The following is a 23,156-nucleotide window of genomic DNA, read 5'->3' as shown; positions in this document are numbered from 1 at the left end:
ATAAGTACATTTTAAAATATCTTCTTTACTATTCATTTGCAAGGTGAGAGGGGATGATAAATATAGGCACATCAGGACCTCTTGCCACTGCAAATGAAATCCAGATGCATGCTTGCACCTCTTTGTGCATTTGACTTTATGTGGAATAAGAGGGAATTGAACCTAAAATGGGCAGGTTTTACAAGCAAATGTCTTTGTCTACTGAGTCATCTTTCCAGCCCACAATAATGTAACTTTAATGTGATTGTGGCTGTAAGAAGTCAAATCAATAACATCTAGGTTTAGAGCAAGATCCTATCTCAAAAAAATAAGTGAAGGGCTGGAGAGATGACTTAACTAGCACTTAAAGTCACTTGCTTGCAAAGCTTAATGGCCTATGTTCAATTCCCCAGCACCATGGAAAGCCAGATGCACAAAGTAGTGCAAGCATCTGGAATTTTTTCACAGTGACAAGAGGCCCTAGCATGCCCATTGCTCTCTAATTCATTCTTTCTCTCTCTCTCTCTCTCTCTGTCTCATTTCTTTGCAAATAAATAAGTAAAAAAACTTAAAAGGTGGAAAGCAATTGAGGAACACACCCAACTTTGACCTCTACACACAAAGTGTAGTAATTTGAATGTGTGGCCCCATAGACTCAAGCTTAAATCTTAAGTGTAATGGGAAGACTCATACTGAGGTCAGGACCTGTGACTGAGGGTGGATGCTGGAGTCCAGCCCTAAGATGTGTGGAGAATATTTTAAGCTCTGGTGCTTGGTGCTTGCTGGTGTTGTTGGTGCTGGCTGTTTGAGGGTGTCTCTGCTATGAATCTGTGGAAGTGAGCCAGCTTCTTCTGCCATTGATGTTGTTTCCCTAGAACTATAAGCCTGAAATAAACCTATTCCTTCCATTAGCTGCTTCTGGTTGGATGTTTGTCCCAGCAATGTGAAGCTGACTGCAACAGTAAGTATTCTGAGATGGTCACGAGTCTATGGGGGCCAGGGGCAGAATGTGTTAGTTTAAATGTGATAATTTTTATGTATGTCCTCATAGACTCGGGTGTTTTATTAAAAATGAGATTATGTAGCAAGATACAAAATAAATACACAGAAATCAGTAGCCTTCATATATGCTAACAACAAATACACAGAGGATGAAATCAGAAAATCACTCCCATTCACAATTGCATCAAAAAAAAAAATAAAGTACCTTGGAATAAACCTAACCAAGGAAGTAAAGAATCTCTACAATGAGAACTTTAAAACACTCAAGCGAGAAATTGCAGAAGACACTAGAAAGTGGAGAAACATCCCTTGTTCCTGAATTGGAAGAATCAGTATTGTGAAAATGGCAATCTTACCTAAAGCAATCTACACATTTAATGCAATCCCTACCAAAATTCCAAAGGTTTTCTTCATGGAAATAGAAAAAACAATCCAAAAATTCATTTGGAATCACAAAAAACCTCGAATATCTAAAATAATACTAAGCAACAAAAAAGAGGCTGGTGGTATCACCATACCTGATTTTAACCTATACTACAGAGCCATGGTAACAAAAACAGCATGGTACTGGCACAAAAACAGACATGTAGATCAGTGGAACAGAATAGAGGATCCAGATGTAAGCCCAAGTAGCTATAGCCACCTGATAATCGATAAAAATGCCAAAAATACTCATTGGAGAAGAGACAGCCTCTTCAGCAAATGGTGTTTTGAAAACTGGATATATATCTGCAGAAGGATGAAAATAGATTCTTCTCTCTCGCCATGCACAAGAATTAAGTCCAAATGGATTAAAGACCTTAACATCAGACCGAAAACTCTGAAACTGCTAGAGGAAAAGTAGGGGAAACCCTTAAACATATTGGTCTTGGCAAAGACTTTCTGAATACAACCCCAATTGCTCAGGCAATAAAACCACAGATTAATCACTGGGACCTAATGAAATTACAAAGATTTTGCACCGCAAAGGACACTGTGAAAAAAGCAAAGAGACAACCTACAGAATGGGAAAAAATCTTCGCCAGTTATATATCTGATAGAGGATTAATATCTAGGGTATACAAAGAACTCAAAAAGTTAAATAATAAGGAATTAAACAAGCCAATCAAAAAATGGGTTATGGAGCTAAATAGAGAGTTCTCAAAGGAAGAAATACGAATGGCATATAAGCTTCTACAAAAATGTTCTACGTCACTAGTCATCGGGGAAATGAAAATTAAAACTACATTGAGATTCCATCTCACTCCTGTCAGATTGACCACCATCATGAAAACAAATGATCATAAATGTTGGCGGGGATGTGGAAAAAAAGGAACCCTTCTGCACTGCTGGTGGGAATGCAATCTGGTCCAGCCATTGTGGAAAACAGTGTGGAGGTTCCTAAAACAGCTATAGCACTCCTAGGCATATATCCAAAAGACTCATCACATTTCCTTAGAAGTACGTGCTCAACCATGTTTATTGCTGCTCAATTTATAATAGCTGGGAAATGGAATCAGCCTAGATGTCCATCAACAGATGTGTGGATAATGAAGATGTGGCACATTTATACAATGGAGTTCTACTCAGCGGTAAAGAAAAATGAAGTTATGAAATTTGCAGAAAAATGGATGGACCTGGAAAGTATTATACTAAGTGAGGTAACCCAGACCCAGAAAGCCAAGCGCCACATGTTCTCTCTCATATGTGGATCCAAGCTACAGATGACTGGGCTTCTGCGTGAGAATGAAAATACTTAGTAGCAGAGGCCAGTAAGTTAAAAAAGAGACATAAAGGGTAGAGAAAGGAAGGGGGGAGGATACTTAATAGGTTGATATTGTATATATGTAATTACAATGATTGTAATAGGGAGGTAATATGATGGAGAATGGAATTTCAAATGGGAAAGTGTGGGGGTGGGGAGGGAGGGAATTACCATGGGATATATTTTATAATCATGGAAAATGTTAATAAATTTTTTTTAAAAAAAAAGAAAGTAAAAAAAAGAAAAATAAATAAATTGCATTTGAATGTTTCTAAAAAAAAAAAAAAATGAGATTACAACTTCAGCCCCTAGTGAAAGGAATTGGATCGAGAAGCAGTAGTCTAACGTTTTGTGTTTCAGGAACCTACTGCCATAAGGCTCATGCCATAAACACCATGAGCTACAAATTAATGTGGATAAAGAGTTCCCATATTTCCTGTGAGAAGCAATTATCTCAGCTAGTGAAGGAATATGACAAGAAAAAATATTTTTGATCTCCTGAGAATTAATACGGCTCTCTATGCCTCTCCAACATCAAAATCCAATAATTCTTGAAAGATATACCCACATTATTTGGGACCCTCCTAAAATTTCCAATGTTACAGAGGGTACCATGAATTACAATTTTTTTTCTGGTTTAGTGTGGCTTGGAACATAGAGATAAGTGAATGACTGTTCATGAGTATTTCTATGATAGAGCCTTCCAGCCTCCCAGGAGAGTAAATGATCCACCCAATGCCATGGAGAATGATGCCAAAACATATCACAGGGTCAGTAAATGTGCACATTACCAATATTCGCCAAAAAGTGTATCACGTGAGCAATCTGCGGAATAGGAGCAAGTCAGCATCATCTATAGGGATCTAAAGCACAGGCACTTCACACTATTAGATTAAAGCATTATTGGGATGATTTCTAAAAGGTTTATCTTGAATTTAATTTTCTTGTCAAGAATTAACTGAAATTTCTGTTTCATCTGCTGTTCTTTTTTCATTCCTTAGGTGGAGGGTTTACATTACTGGTTTAGTGCATTTCCTCCTTAATAAGCATCTTCTGTTTTACCAATGGATTATTTATGACCATGTTGTTTCAATGCTTGGGGAACTTCCAGGTCACATTCTCCATTGACTTATAGTTAAAAATCATTAATGTTCAGAGATCAGTCTTACTTCTTGCATATATTCATAAATGGAAACCCGACCCATAATGCTATAAGGTTTAGTTTTCAACAATCATACATAAAGACTTTAAAAATTGAAAAATGACCTATTAACATCTGCTGTTCTTACTACAATAATTAAATACTTTTCTTCCATCATTTCCTTTCATTCTGAAAAAAAAAAACATTTTAAAGTCTATTTACAATAGTTCATTGTTTTTCTTCACCTGAAAATATCTCTTAATATTCTTAACCTAAAGATATCACCTTATACTAGGAAAAATGCCCAGGCATTCATATTCTCTATGTTCACTCATGAATGTTTCATGGGGTACAGGATTTTTTCACTGTTTATATGATTGCTTTTCTTTGCACAATATAGAAAGGTTGAATCATTGTCCTGTGGGCTCCATGGTTTCTGATGACAAGTCTGCTGTAATTTGTACTATTATTTGCTGGTAGATAATGTATCATGTTGCCCTATCTGCTTCTAAGATAACTTTGTTTCAGTACTTTATTTGTGATGTGTTTGGGAATAATTTTTCTAAGTTCATCTTATTAGGATATTCACTGAACAGCTTCAAGTTTCTGTCAACAAATTTGAGAAATGTTATATTATTTTTATTTCTTTCTGCAATAGTATCTTTCTTCTCATTTTTCTGATTACAAATGGTTCTAATGTTAGCTTTTGAAAGTATCCCTAAGTCCCTAAGCTTATGTGTACTTATGATTTTTTTTTTCCTAGCCTGTTACAGTTTAAAACTATAATGCCCTCCATAGGCTCAAGATTTCAGCACTTGGTCTTCAGTGGTACTGTTCATGGGGCTCCTGAAACTTTGATGGTTTGGACTAAGGTAGAGGAAGTAGGAAGTAGGGCAGGTCCTTGGGGGTCCCTGGATACTTCTTCCTTCACAGAAGACCACAGGAAGAAGCCATGCCCTAGTACAGCTTCCCATAGCCATGATGCTCTTCCTGGTTGCCCAAGGCCACAGGAACTGACTGAATGCCTTAAAAGAATGAGTGAAGGGGGCTGAAGAGATGGCTTAGTGGTTAAGCACTTGCCTGTTAAGCCTAAGGACCTCAGTTCAAGACTCGATTCACCAGGACCCATGCCAGATACACAAGGGGGCACATTCATCTGGAGTTTGTTTGCATTGACTGGAGACCCTGGCATGTCCATTCCCTCTCTTCCTGCCTCTCTCTCACCGTCTGTCTATTGCTCTCAAAGAAATAAATAAAAATAAGCAAAAAAAAAAAAAAAAAGAATGAGTGAAGATATTTGGTTTTTCTTTTTGGTAGGGTCTTACTCTAGCACAGGCTGACCTGGAATTCACTATGTAGTGTCAAGCTCACAAAAATCCATCTACCTCTTCCTTCTAAGTGCTGGCATTAAAGGCATGAACCATCACATCCAGCCAAAAATAAAATTTTCATTTCTTTAGTTTTCTGCATGTGTTTGTTTACAATGATATGAAAATATAATACACCATAGTTTTAAGATAGAATCACTTTATTCGTCTTTTGTGGGTACACTGCATGCGTACACATTAATTTGTTTGCATGTTAGTGCACCTGTGTGTGCATACATGTGGAAGCCAGAGGTTGGCATTGGATGTTTTTCTCAACCATGCTCCACCTTATTTTCATGTTCACTGAACCTGGAAATTACCACTTAGGTTAGACTACCTGGCCAGCAAACTCCAGGAATCTCCTATGCCACCTTTATCAGCAATATTATTACAAGTGCACTCTACCCTACATGACTCTTTTTTATGTAGGTATCATAAGCCATCTCCACATGACCCTCAACTGATCTTCTTTTAAACTCTTCCGTTTGCCATATCCTCTCTACTCTTGAACATATCTAGTGGATTTTTATCTTCCATCATATATTTGAGCTGCATTTGATTATAGATTTATAAAACATTTTGATTCACAAGTCTGTGTATGTGTGTGCAGGTACATGTATGCCACAGATCATTTGTGATTAAATGACAATCTCAATTACCACCCCCACTTTCTAATTTATGTGAGGCAGGTTCTCTCATGGCTCACTTTTGCATTCTCTGGCCTCCACCTCCCATCTCATAAGTGTGCTAGGATTACAGACACCCAAAATAGAATCCATCTTTCCACAGGTATTCTGATACAAAGTTAGGAACTCACACTTGTAAAGCATGTAATTTATCCATTTCACCAGCCTTGCATTTGATTCCTTTTTAAAGTTTTTCTTTCCCTGCTGAGATCCTCTATCTTTCATTCCTTCTGAGAGAAGGTACAACTCTGGCATGAAGTATGGTGATAATAGCTACTTCAAAATCTATCAAATTCCAACATCTGCATAATCTCAGAACAGGGATCTAGTAGCTGTCTCCTGCAGAATTGGTCCAATTTTCATTGTTTTAAATCCCAGTTTAATGTTGTATCCTGAACACAATGAATATTACCTTGTGTGGCCCTGGTCCTACTAAAATTCCCCTAAAGAAAACAAAAGTATTGTGTCTTGAAACGATGCAGGAAACCCTATTAAGTGTATTAAGTGGAATTTCCCTCACACTGTGTGATTCTCCACTAACACACACACATGGGGGGGGGGGATTTTCTAATCCCTACATACTATAAAACTTGGTTTCTCCTTAGAATCTTAGCATCCTGCACTGTACAGAATTCTAAGGCAGCAGTCTGTTGGGCTTGCCTCAATTTTTTTTTGAAAAAGGAAGCAAGAATAAATGAAGTGTTGATGAGAATCTAAGGTACTCTTTTGTCAAAAGGTGTCTTTTGCTTAATTCCTTGGATCAAAGAGACAGGCTTTCTACTTGATTTTTCTTCTTTGTTTACTTTTGTATGTATATGTGCATGTAGTGTGCATGTCTGAGTGTAAATGTGTGTTCATGCCTCTGCGGTGGTGGTGGTGGGGTGTGTGTGTGCACGCATGTGTGCACGTGTGGGACAGAGGTTGACATAAATTTTCTTCCTTGGTCACTCTCCACATTATAGAGGCAGGGTTCCTCCAGAGTGCCATTCCCATCAGACATTTGTATGGATGCTGAGATCTAAACTCTGGTCCTCATGGGTATGTGGCAAGAACTTCACCTACTGAGCCATCTCCAGTGTTCTTATACTTGGGTTTTACTTCCCTCTGTTGACACTGCCCACCTCTGCAGCAGCCATTTGGCTCTATGACTTGTGTTATGCTCTTGATAAAGGCTTCATGGGAAAAGTTTAAAAAAAAAAAGTAGAGAAAGAGAAGAAAAAGCAGGGGTTCCTCCACCTTCTCCAATGCAGGGGCCCCTTTTCCTGGGCTTTGAACAGAGGATGTTGCCTCAGAGTTTGTAATGTCTGCTTTCTCTGCTTTGACCCAAGATGAGGCCACTAGCACATTAACTCCAGGAGGTGAAAGGATGGCGAGCAGGATGTACCACTCTGTGTGTGTGCAGCTGACTTCTATCCATCACTGTCCTTTCTGCCACTGCTGGCTTGGCAGAGTTCTTTGGGAGTTGTGTGTTTGACATTCTTTTCAAAGTTTTTAGCTTAGTCATTATAGTGGATGGCTCCCAGTGACATGAGCTATCTTGGTCAGCCCTAGAAGCTGACATAGCAGTTTCTTAAAAATTAAGAACCCTGAACACCTGGTGTAGGACTTCTATTTTAGCATATCAGTAGGTTGTTGGTATGTACTTTAAAATACCAGATTCCACGAGGTAAAGGAAGTCCCCACCCTTTTCCCAAAGATCGGTTTTACCCATAAATGCACACCCACTCAAGCACATACCGATTAATGTAAAAGCAGTTATGATAATTCAGCAAGAAGGAAGACTTAAAACATTAAATGAGTAAGATAGCATATTATATAGAAAAAGTAAAGAAAATTATGTTACAGGTAGTATTTGGAAATGTTAATGATAATAATTTTAATGCAGCAGAGGAGTGGAAAATTATATAAAACCATTAGAAAACAATCTATTCAAAAGGCGATGTAAAGACAGCACAGAGTCTGGAAACCAAGAATGAGTAGAAGAAAGAATTCTAAAACATAAGATTACAGTAAACTACACTTCATTTCTGCCTTCACAGCCATTGCCTCCACTCCTTCATAACTGCCTTGCAGTGAGGTTCTGACCATCTTGTCAGTGTACATAGGCGATAAAAGGTAGGGGAAAACGATGGCATGAGCAGATGCTGGACATCACGCCCTGGCCAACATAAGGTGGACAATAGCAACAGGAGAGTGTGCCAAACACTGGCAAGGGGAAACTGGCTATAACATCCATAAGCCCGCCCCCAACAATACACTGCCTCCGGGAGGCATTAATTCCCAAATCTCCATCAGCTGGGAACCTAGCATTCAGAACACCTAAGTTTATGGGAGACACCTGAATCAAACCACCAAATTCCACCCCTGGCCCCCATAAACTGATAAACATATATGATTTTAAATGCCATGCATTCAGTCCACCTTTAAAAGTCCCCATAGTTTTTATCAATCCCAATGATTTTTATACATCTGCATAGTCCAAGACCTTTTAACTGAGCCATAATACCAAAAAAAAATAACCTCAAAATAACATAATGGCACAGAATAAACCTTCAAACTGCAAAAGATGGCATTGGGCACAGCAAAGAAATATTCAACCAATACATGATTTAAACAGGGCAAACACCAAACTCTATATTCCAAGTCCAACAACTCTAGCCAGTAACAAATCTCCAAGCCCACTAATTCTAACCAGCAACAAATCTCTGGCATTCCAATTCCACCCCTCCAGCTAGGCTACTCACAGTCCTGGAAAACTTCACTGGGGCTGGCAGCTTTCCTTAGCAGCCATACCATTGTCCCGACATCTACACTGGGTCTCCACTGCAATCCACGGTTCATCCTCATGGCTCCATGGGGTCTCTATGCAGGCATCCAGCAAACCTGTTTCACACTGCCCGTGGCCATTTTCAAAACACAAGACGGTGTTACAAACTCAATGACCCTCTTTCCTGCATTTCTTATAATCCACAATAACAGGTAGGATGCCAATTTGTTAATTTGGTGGGGAGAATAAAGCAGACTTTAAAGAACAGGGCCTTCCTTGAGCATTCAGTCCTCTTCAAAAGAATCTACATAGAGTCTACATTCTTTTGTTGTCCCAGTGCAGGTCAGCTGGCTCAGTCTCGAAGGCTATAACATATCAAACTATTTGCTGGTCAACATGCAGCAGTTTAGGCCCAAAGATTTCATTTTTTCTGTGTCATATCCTTCTGCTCACACTAGTTCATTTCTACACAAAGCAACCCTGCACAACTTCTCAGGACCCAGGCATAACAGCAAGCTTTTCACACAACTTGCTTCTAGACCAGTCAAAGCAAAGCTCTTTCTCACCCTCATAAGCCAAATCTCACAGTCCATAGTTCTTACTGAATTCAGGTCTTTCAACTCTGACCAGAATAGTCCATGAAGCTGTACTTACAGCTCTGCAAGGTGTCTCTTAGGCCAAGGTTTCAAATCCTTCCACATTCCTCTTGAAAATCAGCTCCAAAAAGGCCAAACTCACACAGTCAGATGTCTAGCAGCAACCTCACTCCTAGACCACTTTACTGTTGTAGTCAGGTTCGCATTGCTGGTAGAAATCACTCAAACAAGAGCAACTTGTAGGGAAAAAAGGTCTATTTTGGCTCATAGGCTTGAGGGGAAGCTCCATGATGGCAGGAGGAAATGATGACATGAGCAGTGGGTGGGCATCACTACCTGGCCAACAGAAGGTGGAAAATTTTGACAGAGAGTGTGCCAAACACTGGCATGGGGAAACTGGCAATAAAACCCATAAGCCCACCCCCAACAATACACTGCCTCCAGGAGGTGTTAATTCTCAAATCTCCATCAGTTGGGACCTAGCATTAACACCTAAGTTTATGGGGGACACCTGAATCAAACCACCATACTTTGTATTTAATTTATAGCAATATATAAATAACTTCTAAAAATTTTGTTACATGAAAAGGCCCTTTTCTTCAAGTATGAGCTCACTGATTGACATTGCAAGTACATCGGCCATATATTGTTTCTCATTTCCAGTCTAAACTACAGTGAAGGAGAATGAGAAGTTACACATTACTTAGAAAGAAAGTGTCCTTCATAAAGCAGAAACCTTTATAGATTTATTATCATTTTCTACTTTTCAAGTTATTGATCAATCACATTTTTTTCATAGAGAAATTAAGTTTATATTAACCACAAATGTTTTAAATTCATGTAAGTTCACTTAAATAGGGTTAAGATGCTCAAGGCTGCATTGACTAACATTTATTCCAGGGTAATTTGAAATCTTCAGTGAGTTCGTTTGTGTATTTATATTTTACCAGCTTACAGAATTTCATCGCTACATCAAAGTAAAAAAAAAAAAAACGCATAGGACTTTTCCAGAAATATTCATTTCAGAACACAAAATTATACAAGCCACTTTTTGTACAATAAGATTTGGCAATGTTGTTAAGATACAATGGCATTTCATTTATAAAAACCATCTTCAATTACAAAAAAAAATCCCACACACCCCAAAAACAAAAACCCTCAGAAACTCCATTGGTTTTAATCTGCGTTTATAACTAGCTAAAGATTCCCACCCTCTTAGATTCTTTAAGTAATATTTTAAGAAAACCACAAATTAAATTTAGTAATACTTTTTCTGCCCTTATGTATACATATTAACTAGGATCTAGTAGGAAAGCCCACCTGAGATTGGTTACATTAAGCACTGTAAAATAAAGGTGAGAACGAATCACCTTTTGCCAAAAAGATACAACCCTAGTCTCAGAGATCTCTCTCAGGATGGTCTCGCACTTGAAAGTGGAGCAGATACGTTTTCTGGGTTTGTACTTTGTAGCGCGGAGAACCTGGACTGCAGCTCTTGCGGGGGTTCCCCTACCCCACTGCTGTTTCCTCCCAGCCACACACCCCGTTGGGGACACCATCACCAGGGGGACCTGGCTTTGAATCAAGACTGCGTCAAGCAATCTCACATGACATAGTTCGCATGTAAAGATGTTTTGTGGTCAATTACCTCAAAAAAGTAATCACATTCCCGTAACCGAGGCACACGTGCCTGGCTGCGACACACGGCTCGACTTTCTACGGAGCACGTGAAAGCAACAAGAACGAGCACAGCTCCGCCGCAGAACCCACTCGAGGAAGGACTTCGTTTTCTGGGTGCCACGCCCCCACCCCGGCAGCGTGCTCAGTGAACAAGGGCAAGTCCAAGAAAGGTGAGAATTTTACTAAGTTACAAAACTTTGGTAAATCAATACAGTACTCTTTAATACAACAAAATGTTTTTGTTGGAGTCATATATACGTTAATGCTAATTTACACTCCAAAAATATCACTTAAGTACCAAATCAAAATACCATGATTCTTAGCAAAGCAAGTTATTTTATACAAACTGTCATCTGAAACTACACAAGTTCTCCTCACACATGCCATTCTAGCTATGGCAGTAAGGCAACTGTGTGGACAGAGGGGGCCTGCTTCATCATGAGCTTGGTCCACAGCCAGGCAGAGTGCCAGCGCCTGCAAAGTACCTCCTGGAGACTCAAGATCAGTATCGATTTCTTACAAGTACTTTAGAAAAGCTGTTAATTGTTCACATGAGCACCATGGCCCTCAAAATCAGTCGCTTCAAACCACACTAGCCTCACATGAATGACCCTTTTGATTTCAAAACCCCACATCTCTTTATCTTCATCAAGTCACAGCTTTACCCCACCTCATGTAAACAAACACAAAAATTCTACCTAAAATACTTGTATTTTTTTAAATAACAAATAAATATGCTGTCAGCTTGGAGAGCCCGGGGACTGGCCGCTGCGCACCCACTCTCGCGGTCACTCCTCGCCCAGCGCAGCCGCCGCTATGGGCGCCCTTATGCTTCCTCGTGCCGAAGCGGCCAGTGCTTCAACCTCGGCGTTTAACTTACGGATCACCCACTCCATTGCTTCTCGGCCTTTCCTTGCGTTGGAAGATATGGTGCTGGCCATCAGTCCTTCGAGGGAGCTGCTCAAGTTGACGCCTTTCACAGTGATTACGGCTTCCTGGGTCAAAACAGTCTTTTCTGGGTCCTGTGGATGTGGCTTGTATGTAAGTCTCTCATCTACGGAAACCATATTAGTGAATGAAATGTTGGTAGACCTCAGCTCCATTGTCTTCCTCACAGGGTCAACCACAGAGTGCTCCTGCACATACGTCTTGGTTCTTTCTGCACCAATAAGAGACTTCACAATGGAGGGCAGGCCCCACTCGGTGCTGAGAAGCCTGTGGCTGTGCAGCTTTCCAGAACGATCTATATGTCGGTGGAGCACATCAACGCCAACCACGCTGGGGTTCATCGGGTTTGGGTATTTCTGCATGGCAGCGGTAGTAACGGTTTCCCATGGGTGGTCAAAAACGTGCTCGGACGTCCAGATCTTCATGGTGCCGGGGCCTGCCCGGTGTCTGATCAATCACATTTTACTATACTACATTGGATTTAATTTTTTGCATTCTATCAGTTTAAAATCATGTGAATGTAATAAGTAAAATTAGCAAAAAGAATTATGGGGAAAACTTTACAAATACTAAGCCTCAAAACACAAAGATTAAATAATTCTAGAGAGACTATAGGAGCACACTATCCACTCCTTGGGAATTGGTCTGCTGCACAGAGGAACAAGGAGTTTTGCTTGACTCCTTCATGAGGCTCCCTGGACAGCTTTCAAGTGTTTTCAAGTAGGTTAGAGTGTATGTTTTTTACAGTGTATGTTTTTGTCATTTAAAAATAACTTTGGCCGGGCGTGGTGGTGCACGCCTTTAATCCCAGCACTTGGGAGGCAGAGGTAGGTGGATCGCCATGAGTTCGAGGCCACCCTGAGAATACATAGTGAATTCCAGGTCAGCCTGGACTAGAGTGAGACCCTACCTCAAAAAAAAACCAAAAAAAAATAATAATAATAATAACTTTGGATATCATTCCTGATCAATGGCGTTTGTAAAATTTACAGTTTTAGAGAGTGAACTTATTGCCCTGATTTGAAAATTTTGTGACATGATAATTGTTATACTATGTATTAACAGAATAACAAAAATTAGCTAAAGGGTAAGACTTATTCATAACATTCACTGTGTTCAGGAGAGAACAATAAATGAAAATATGTCAATTGTTTTTATGGGGCTAGAAGCAGTTAAGAAAATTTTATCTCAGTATAATAGATAGGCTTGACCCCTTTGTTATCTTAGTAATTATGAATTTACAGTTAAACCTCCTTTAATAGGCATTTCAAAGTAAATATTACCTACCCTTGTTCAAATCACTCCATTTTCCAACTTAAGTAGATCAACAAATAATTACATTAGTTATTTGTAATGCTAGTTTTCGTAGAAAAAATGAAATACAACAAAGTTAACAAAAACTCTTTCTTGAACTCAGATAAACACAAAAGAGAAGACAGAGCATACTTCTAAGATCCACATCTGATATTTGAAGATTTTATCTAATTAGGTCAATGAGTAGAGAATGACACTAATATGTCCAAACAATTCATTATATCCTGACATGGGCCATTTAGCTTTGCCCAATGTCCATGGATTAAACCTAACAAACCCTCCAGCCATCTGGCAGTGAAAACCAAGAAGGTGGTGTGTTGCTGGCCTTGGGCTTGGGATGATCCATTCTCTTGTAGACACCTCTCCCACAACCAGACCAAAAAAAAAAAAAAACACCTTCAAAAATATTGAGATCTTATATGCAATTCTTTTTTTCTTTTTTCTGAAAAATATAATTGATGGAAGAAAACTACAGAAATAGAAGTTCTTGGCCTATGAGTTTTTTTTCCTGTTATTCAAATGAAACGTCCAACTTCCTGAGGTTAAATTCTCAATCTCTTTCTGAGCCTTACAGTTTTCTGACAGTCCCCAAACACTTGATAAACCTATAACTGTGAAGATGACTACCATAAAGAACCACTTGATTAAAATTAGGAAGAGTAGAACACGTGAACAAACTTCAGACACAGAGAAAGGAATAAAAGCAAAACAAACTCAAGATAGAGAGGGAAGTCTATTTTCCATTTCCAGTTTAACAAAAGAAAAATATCTGTCAGTCACTGCACTGGTATTTTGTATATTCTTACTCAATGTGATTATTTCATTTGAAAAAGGATTATATTAAAATGTATGAAATAATTATAGAATGGGTATTTCTAACAAATAAGAAAAATGTTACATGTATGTAATACTTTATTTTTTGGAAAATGTGAAACTACATTAATGTAAATTACAATTATTTTGATAATAATTTCTTTGGTGTGCATGATTGATTCTCTGTCTACTCTATGATAAGCTTAAAACAATAAGTCACCTTATATATTTAGAAGCTATATATAACACAGTGAAATAAATATTAAAAATGAAACATTAAGAAAAGTATCTACTATATATGATTATGTATATTTTTCAAATGAGACTGATTAATCCCTAAATATTTCAAATTTTCTGACATAAATTATGCTTTACTTAATTTGAAGACCACTCTCTCATCAACAACTAAAAATTGACATATGTTAAATAAAAACATTTAAATTGATTCCATCTGGACTTTCAACTGTAGATAATCTTAATCAAACTTGACCTGTTTTAAGTGCTCCGATGTATTGGGAAATTTAACATGGAAGACTCAAATATGCATTGCTAAACTTTTACTAGATAACAAATTAGAACCAATTATGTGGTCAAATACTCCAACCATTGCTCCAGCATCTGTAGACCAAAAGAAATCTGATCGCATTGTATCTTCTGCTTAGATTCTCACAAATGTGGGATCCAGTTATCAGCCAATTGCACCCTCATCACTATCATCTGGAACCTGTAGCCGATGCACTTCCAGGAACTCTTTGGTTGTTGACCAATTCATTCCTTTGTTAGGACTAAGGTGCCCAGTATCAAGCTAGCTTGTCAGCCAAGTAAGTGTTCTTTCAGCATCTAGGGACATCCTCCACTCTGCATTTTTGTTCATTTTTGACTTTATATATACCATTGCATGTGTCAACTATATACAATATAACTTATATGTCACATATAAAGGCTATGTTAACTGTGCAATGGCTAAATCTAGATGACTGACAAATGCACCTTACAAACATTGTTGATGTGGTGGGAACACTGAGTATCCCTTGTCTCTGGTTTTTAAGAACACACTACATCATCATTAAGTACTGTCACCTTTTAGTGTAATGACTGTCTGAACTTTTTCCTTCTATTTCATTGTTACTACACATAATTCAGCCAGTATCTACCCAATCGCCTCTCCACTAACAACCCAAGCTGGTGCACACCATTTGACATTCTACTACTAAGGTTAATTTTTCTCTTGTCGATCCCATATATGAGTAAGATCATGTAATTTTTTTAATTTGCCTAGCTTATTTTACTTAGCACCATGACCTCCAACTTTGTATTGTAATAAACAACAGGAAATAGTTCTATTATGGAATACATGCATATATGTCACATTTTATACACTGTCTCACATATAAAATCAACTCAGCATGGATGAACAGTTCAATATCTGAGTTAAATATTCAATTCACTATCTGAAACTTGAGAACTATTAGAAGACAGGAAAATAAAAACCCCATGACAAATTTCTGATCAATGATACTTTTTAGATAGCACCTTAAAAGCATTACTTTAAAAAAAGGCAAAAACAGATGATAGAGATTTTACATGAAACTTAAAAGCTTCAGTAGAACAAAGGAACCAAGTAACAAGGTGGAGAGACAACCCATAGAATATAAAGAAAATATTTGCCAACCACATATCTGATCAAGAATTAATATACAAAATATATAATGAACTAAAACAACACAGCAACAAAATAAATATTCCGACTTTAAAACTGGGCCAAAGAATTGTACAGATATCTCTCAAAAGAAAATATACAAATGGTCAATGGGCATATGTAAAAACATGCTCTACACCACCATCATTAGGGAAATGCAAGTCAAAAGCATCATCAGTTATCACTTCACTTCACCGAAAATTACTTTCACCAAAAGGCAAATGATAACCAGTGTTAATGAGGATGTAAAGAAGGGGAACCACTACAGTGTGGATGGGAATGTAAATCAATACACACTTTATGTTGGAAGTTTTCAAAATACTAAAAAGAGTATTACCTATACTGGATATATAGGCAACAGAGGTGAATTTAAGATGACAGAAAGACCTCCTTACTATCATGTCTACAGCAGGACTATTCATAAGGGCAAATATATGGAATTCACTTAGCTGTTGTAAGCTCCTAACCACGTGTTCCACTTTATTTCCCAGCATTGAGTATACTTCAGGCTTTTAACCAATTTTACCTTTCAAATAAGTCCCTGTTGTTAATTGATGAATGATTTGATCACAATCACCTCACATACTTCATGCATCCCACCATCATAAGGTCACCCTAACCATAAAATGTAATCATGAGTGACAGCTCATCATAAGTACAGGTTCTACCTACACTCAGAAAAGAAAAAGATCAGGGCTGGAGAGATGGCTTAGTGGTTAAGCGCTTGCCTGTGAAACCTAAGGACCCCAGTTCAAGGCTCGATTCCCCGGGGCCCACGTTAGCCAGATGAACAAGGGGGCGCACACGTCTGGAGTTCATTTGCAGTGGCTGGAAGCCCTGGTGCACCCATTCTCTCTGTCTACCTGCCTATTTCTGTATCTCTCTCTCTCTCAAATAAGAAATAAAAATAAAATATTTCAAAAAAAGAAAAGAAAAGGATCATAGCAGCATGAGGTGTACTTTGGAATCATTTACAACTCTACCTAACACAATGCACAGAGACTGAAGAACCATAAGTACACAATCAGACATATAAGTTAAAAAAATCAAAACGTAAAAGCAAAAACCTTGGAATTATATTTGAACATTAACTTGAAGCAATTACTTTACATTGTAAGGAATAGCTGATATTTTGTTTACTTTCAAAAGGTTTTTAATGTGGACAGATATTCTGTACAGATTACTCCACTAGGGTATTTCAGATCTCTCCAATGGGAAACCTCGTAATTGCAGATGTAATAACAACCAAGCAATCAACAATTATATGTCAGTTGAAAAAACTGCTTATGATAAAATGGCTAGATGTATATTCCTTTCAAGTGTCCTTAAGTATATTTTCTTAAATTTCATAAAATCCTATTTTTACATTTTAGTGGAATTAATAAAAGTCTGAGAGTGTATCGTATAACTCAATTTCTCAGCAACATGAAGCTATTAAATTATATTGATTTGAAACATCTTCATTAGAATTTAATACCTGCAATGTTATTTGAAACAATATATTGAACTGTGTAACTCTGACTTTTTCCTCATTTAATTTACATTGTGCAACATTCACTGACGGACATTCAGTACCTGCAGACATCTACTTAACTCTGTGGCATCCCTGCTCAAACATGTTTGCTAGCTGATGTTCCCTAGAAAATGAAATTTAAACTTGAACTTGCCAGTCGAGGCTCTCCATGTTTTCACCCCAAATGACTATTCCAAACTCATCTTTACTGTATGCTGAACTTAAATTCTTCTAGACGTGCATCATCACTTGAAAATACGTTGGGTGAAATCCTTTCTCTTGGGGTACAAAAATCAAATGTTCCTAATTATTTTGTGGGTAATATGGGTCTCCATGGTTATAGTAGTATATTTACAGTATAGTAACTGTAATTACAGAGTCACCCCATATATAGTAGGAGAGAATATTTTAGCTGAGGTTTAAGGTCTTAACCACAATGTTCATTACGAAGGCAACTGTATGCTGTGAATTAGAATGACAAGTATGTGCACCAGTATGCCCCAAGAAGTGTAAAAGATAAGCTACCAAAGTAAAGAAAAAGATAAAATATCAATTTATAATCTTTGTTCATATTTTAACACATTTTATAATGAATTAAATGTTAGTACATGGGTATTTATAAGTGATTTATAATATTCTAGATTTTAGGCAATCTGGGTACCTTTTAAAATTAATTTTTATTACTTTATAAAGAATTAAGGTCTCATAATGATGTTTGAAACATATTTTGCTCTTGGTGTCCCTCCCCCTCTATTCCCCAACCTCTGCCCCTATCATAGTTTCCTTTCTACCTCGTACTACATATTTCCTTTTGTTCTCTCCCCAGACCTGGACCTTATTTTAAGAATTTAGAAACAAGTGTCTTAATGTAGTAGAAAAGACTCCATTGAAATTGTTTCTTAGCCTAAGATAGGTGATAGTAAGAAATCCACCTTACTTTATAACTGAGCTTTCCTACATGAATAATAGTGTAAACATCACTGGACTATAGTGAGGATTGAAAGTGACATATTTTGAGTTCAATGATTACTCTAGTAAGAATCTGAAAAAGGTAGTGTATTGATATAACATTATCAATAACATCATAGTACATTTCTGCAATTGCTCTAAGATGTATGCTTGCTGAAGAGCTCCTGATGAGAAAGCAAGCCACCAGATGCTTATGAATATGAGTACCTTCCTGAATATTAGTAGTACTTCACAGTGCTATGGCTATGGTGGGAAAAAGTTAGGTGATTACCTAAAGGAACAGCAAAACTGTCATGTGACCTGGATGCCACATTTTTGGGCATACATGAAAAATGTAAACTAGGTTCTTATATAGGTATTTGCCCATCCATTCTCATAACAATGCTATACATAATGGCCAAGAAATGTAAGAGACACTAATGACCATGAGCAGAAAAATATATATACAAAGTGTGGTTATGTACCAAGAACAGAACAGTAATAAGTAGAAAGAAAGATCTTGTCATATCCAGCAATACGGATGAAACTTGAGGGCATTATGTTAAGTGAAATGAATCAGTTAAAAAAGATAAATCCTATACGAAATGGAGTTCTTGTTTATCAGGAACTGGAGAAAAAGGGAAGGGGAACATATAAAAATATAAAGATATTTACTACAAAATGTAAACATATTTAGGTTATTTAATTGTACAATTAAATTGATTAATACACTAGATTTTATGTTATGTTATGTTTACAATTAAGAGAGAGAGCTGGGAAGACATACAGATATACATATTGATATACAGATAGAAACAAAATGAAAAAGTTCTTATGTAGATATCTGTTCCACATAAGGCTGGAAAATAATTTGTATTTCTTGCATAAATAATGAGCACCAACTGTATCACATGTTATTTTAGACACTAGAATTTGAATGAACCTCTGTCCTCATTTTTAAGGAAATAATAAAATACCAGGCATATTGTACAAGATGCCTAGTAAGAACCTGAGGGTCAGGAGATGTTACAGGCTTGATCAACAGTACTCAGGGACACACTGATCATCAGGAGAAAGGACATAAATCAACTGCAACACAAAGGTTTTCAGCTTGTATGTATGGCTAAGTGAACAGGATTACCATTCACTGAAAAAGGAAAATCTAAAAATACAAGTCAATTTGTAGAACCCAGAATAAGGGAAGGTGCAAAGAAATAATGAATTGCATATTAATGTTTAGTTTGAGCACTCTGGAATATTTGGTTGAAATTCCCAGTTAAAAAAAAAAAAATACATGGGCTAGGGAGATGGCTCATTGGGTAAAGTGCTTTTCCTGAAAGCATGGGGACCTGAGTTAGGTCCCCAGCACCCATGGAAAATTACTGGTGTGGTTGCCCTCTCCAATAAATCCCAGCACTAGGGAACAAGAAACAGGAGGATCCCTGGGGCACGTTGGCTAGCTTGTCTAGCCAAATTGGTGAGGTCTGTGTTCTTCTGGAGACTATTTCTCAGTAAATAAGGTGGAGAGCAACTGGAGCAATGATCCAACATCAACCTATGGCCTCCACCTGCATGCACACATGCATGTGCATATTGCAAACATGCACACGTGGAGGAACATCTAAAAACACATACATATGTGCACACCATCTCCCCAAAAATCTCAATTTCATATCTGGACTTCACAAGACTCATATTAAGTCACCAAAACATAGATATGACTAAAAGCATGGGTAACACATGTACAATTACCCACAAGAAATACAGTGAGACAAAGAATTCAAATTCATCTGAGTGAAATGATTATTTAATACCAAGGATAAACCAGTAAACAATTTATGAAACCAAGAAAATGATTTACTTTATAATTTTACTGAACATAGAAAATATTTATAATATCCTGAGAGAAAAGTGAAAGAATCTGTAACTAATTAAATTGATATTTGGGAATAAATGCAAAGGACAAATATGCCCAATGGACATAAGCCTCAAGGAATAGAACACAGGAATCATCTTTTTAAAAAGAGGATCAAGTAATTAAAGCTAGTAAAAGTAGAGAAATATGACATAAAGAAAACCAGGTGAAAAGTAGATGATAACCATTTAGATATGAACAAAGAAAAAGCCATTATGAAAACATAAATATAAAAGTTCTTGACAATACAAATATAACTATAATATATAATAAGTCTAAGATACATAACTCATAATACCTATAACATAATAACTACAAAGTAATATAACACATGAGTAATGCACCACAGGTGTAGGAAGAAATATATTTGTTTTTGGTTATTGTTATAAAATGTCATTTCTCTCTGCCTCTTTCTCTCTCTCTCAAATAAATATTTTTAAAAGGGGGGTGGAAGCTAGAGAGATGGCTTAGCGGTTAAGGTGTTTGCCTGCAAAGCCCAAGGATCCCAGTTCGACTCTCCAGGACCCACCTCTCTACCTCTTTCTGTCTTAAATAAAATATAAAAATATTTAAATAATACTTAAAATAGTCTGTGGACATTCTTCATCTTTTTGTATTGCCAAGTACTTATGCCACATACTTTTTGTTAAAAGTATTACTGCTGAAAACTTATAAAAACTCTTCTAGCTCACAGCTGCACTAGTGTCTGAGCCAGGACATACATCTTGCTCTAGCATATACACTCTGCCCATAATTCTGTGCTCCTTGCTATCTGTAATTATGATTATTTTATCTTGTTATCCAAAGATTATAACCAAACCCATTATATTCATTTGAATTCCTCTCTCTTTGACAATAAAAGCCTCGCCAAACACAAAAACTATGAGAAAAATGCCTTCACAATCTTTGGCACAGAACTTGAAGCTCTTGGAAGTTCTCATGCTGTGCCACTGTATCCATTTCCTTGTTGTCTCTGGGTCCCTATTATGATCCTAGAAGGTAAAATCGTCAAGAACTGAATATCAATTGGCACAAGAAATTTATAGAAAGAAAACAGTTTCTGCTAAGACATAGAGGAACCAAAATAAAAGTCAAGATACATAGTAGAATAAATATATAATACAATGCATGATGGAAAAACTTAGACCTTAGTGTCTCCTTTTACAAACACATGTTGAGAAAAACATTACATTACTCTATTATACAGTTGAAATGTCCATTATTTTGCTTAAGGATAAAAGACAGATAAAAACATGAGCTTATCGAGTTTCTTATTAATGTTTAATACAATACAATGAACTTTTAATAATACAAGTTGATGCATTAGTTATAGTGCTAGCAAAAATTTTTAATGAATATTCTGATTATATTTAAATGTAACATTCTTACTGTTAAGTGGTAGAATGTGTTTTTGGTAGTTTATATTCTAACTATATAGTTCAACTAATTGTTGCCAGAAACTACAATGTCAATTAGTAACAAAAGCTTCACACTCAGCTAGAAGCAACCATACTTCAGCTTATCTAAAATTGTCTCTGGCTGAGTTTGTTATATTCAGTGTCAGATATTTGTTGTATCTTTTTCAGGGCTGCTCTAAGGTTTTCATCATTACATTCGTGAACATTTTCGACACCTTTAATTAAAAAAAGTATAAAAACAATTGTGGTAGCATGAATTAAAAAAAAAACAAACAGATGTGATGCTGAGCAAGCTGTATAAATGCAGAAGTGCAAGTCCCACTCGAGATCTAAAATGGCTGGGTTTCAGGACGATGTTGCTTGGTGACCACACAGTGTCCTCTTCTAGACCACAGAATTACCTAAATATCAGTGGCAGAAAGGTTTCAGACATGGAGAGTAAATGTTAAAGGACACATTTATCTTTTCCAGTAGCTGATAATGTTTATTTTAAGGTAGTTGCTGTGTGGTCAGTTTTATTATCCAGTAAGTTAAAAGGTTAGGACAAAAATATTTGCAAAGTTGTCACTATTATTTTGGTGAAATATAGAACCTAGCTTCTTAACTATGAGACTGAAAGATAGTATTGTTGCAATTATGCCTATGTAGTATGTCTGCTCTGTTCTTATAGATCCTCCCAGATGCTATCTGTCTCTCTTTCCTTTTAAACTAGTTAATTACTACAGGCCTGTCCTCTCCCTTTTCTCTCTTTCTTTTTGGCAATGGTAATAATGTCTAATTAGCAGCATCAGTGCATTACTGCAACAGCAGTATCAAAGCACCTCACTGACTAGTCAGAGCCCTCCACCTCCAGGACAGAACGACTCCCCTACTGGAGAATCCTATTCAACCACAATAGCTCCTTACTTCAACCAGTGCTGCCAGTGGATTGAAAGTAATGCATTTCCTGTCTTCTAGGTGATTGGATTCCTGCTATGAGGAAAACTCAACATGTTTTTAAGGGAGAAATAAATTTGAGATGTGGGAAAAAAGGACAAAAGAGATATTTTATTTATTATTTATCTCATTGAAACAATGATTGGCTGCCTCTTATAGCCACTAGAGATGGAGCAGCAGAAACATTTCATAAAGAACAGTAAAGAGTTTATGAATTAAAAACTTGCTCCGCATTTCCAAACAGGCTTAAATAAACAGTAGAGCTTCTTTGAATACTACATGGAAATCAGTAAGAATATCAACTGACAAGTCACAGAATCTCCCACAAATATATGGACTCTTTACTGAAAAGAGAAACACGTGTTACACCTTCATCTCCCCTCCTGTAGTTGTCACTCTATATAGATTTCTTAGCAATTCTTAATAACTCTTTCATACATCTGCATTCATCTTTGACATGAAAATATGGGTGTCATAGCATGTGAATATTGGTTTGACTAACTGACAGTCACTACAAGTATTTCAGAATTCATGTTATTCTCAATTTGAGTTAATTTTCAGAAAAAAATATATGTGCTAACCTATATAATGTGTATCCAAATATAAATTCAGTGGACCCAGTTACAAATGAATCAACCAGACCACTAATCAGAGGGATCTCCACACAAAAGAAATGCAAAGCTACCAGCT

The 23,156-nt window shown here is 37.1% G+C and overlaps 2 protein-coding genes across 6 annotated transcripts in view; both read right to left on the bottom strand.

The window, feature by feature from the left end:
• Window positions 1-23,156, bottom strand: part of Nol4 (nucleolar protein 4) — a 416,619-nt gene that overhangs the window by 390,032 nt on the left and 3,431 nt on the right. The window lies entirely within an intron of this gene.
• Window positions 11,663-12,352, bottom strand: LOC123455081 (PRELI domain containing protein 3B-like). Its single transcript, XM_045134936.1, has one exon. It carries the CDS (start codon window positions 12,333-12,335, stop codon window positions 11,751-11,753), a length of 585 nt encoding a protein of 194 aa, XP_044990871.1. The 5' UTR covers window positions 12,336-12,352; the 3' UTR covers window positions 11,663-11,750.

Source organism: Jaculus jaculus, chromosome 15 (genome assembly GCF_020740685.1).
Source record: "Jaculus jaculus isolate mJacJac1 chromosome 15, mJacJac1.mat.Y.cur, whole genome shotgun sequence".
NCBI lineage: Eukaryota > Metazoa > Chordata > Mammalia > Rodentia > Dipodidae > Jaculus > Jaculus jaculus.
The sequence above is the reverse complement of the archived record's forward strand: the minus strand, read 5'-3'. Positions and strand labels throughout refer to the sequence as shown.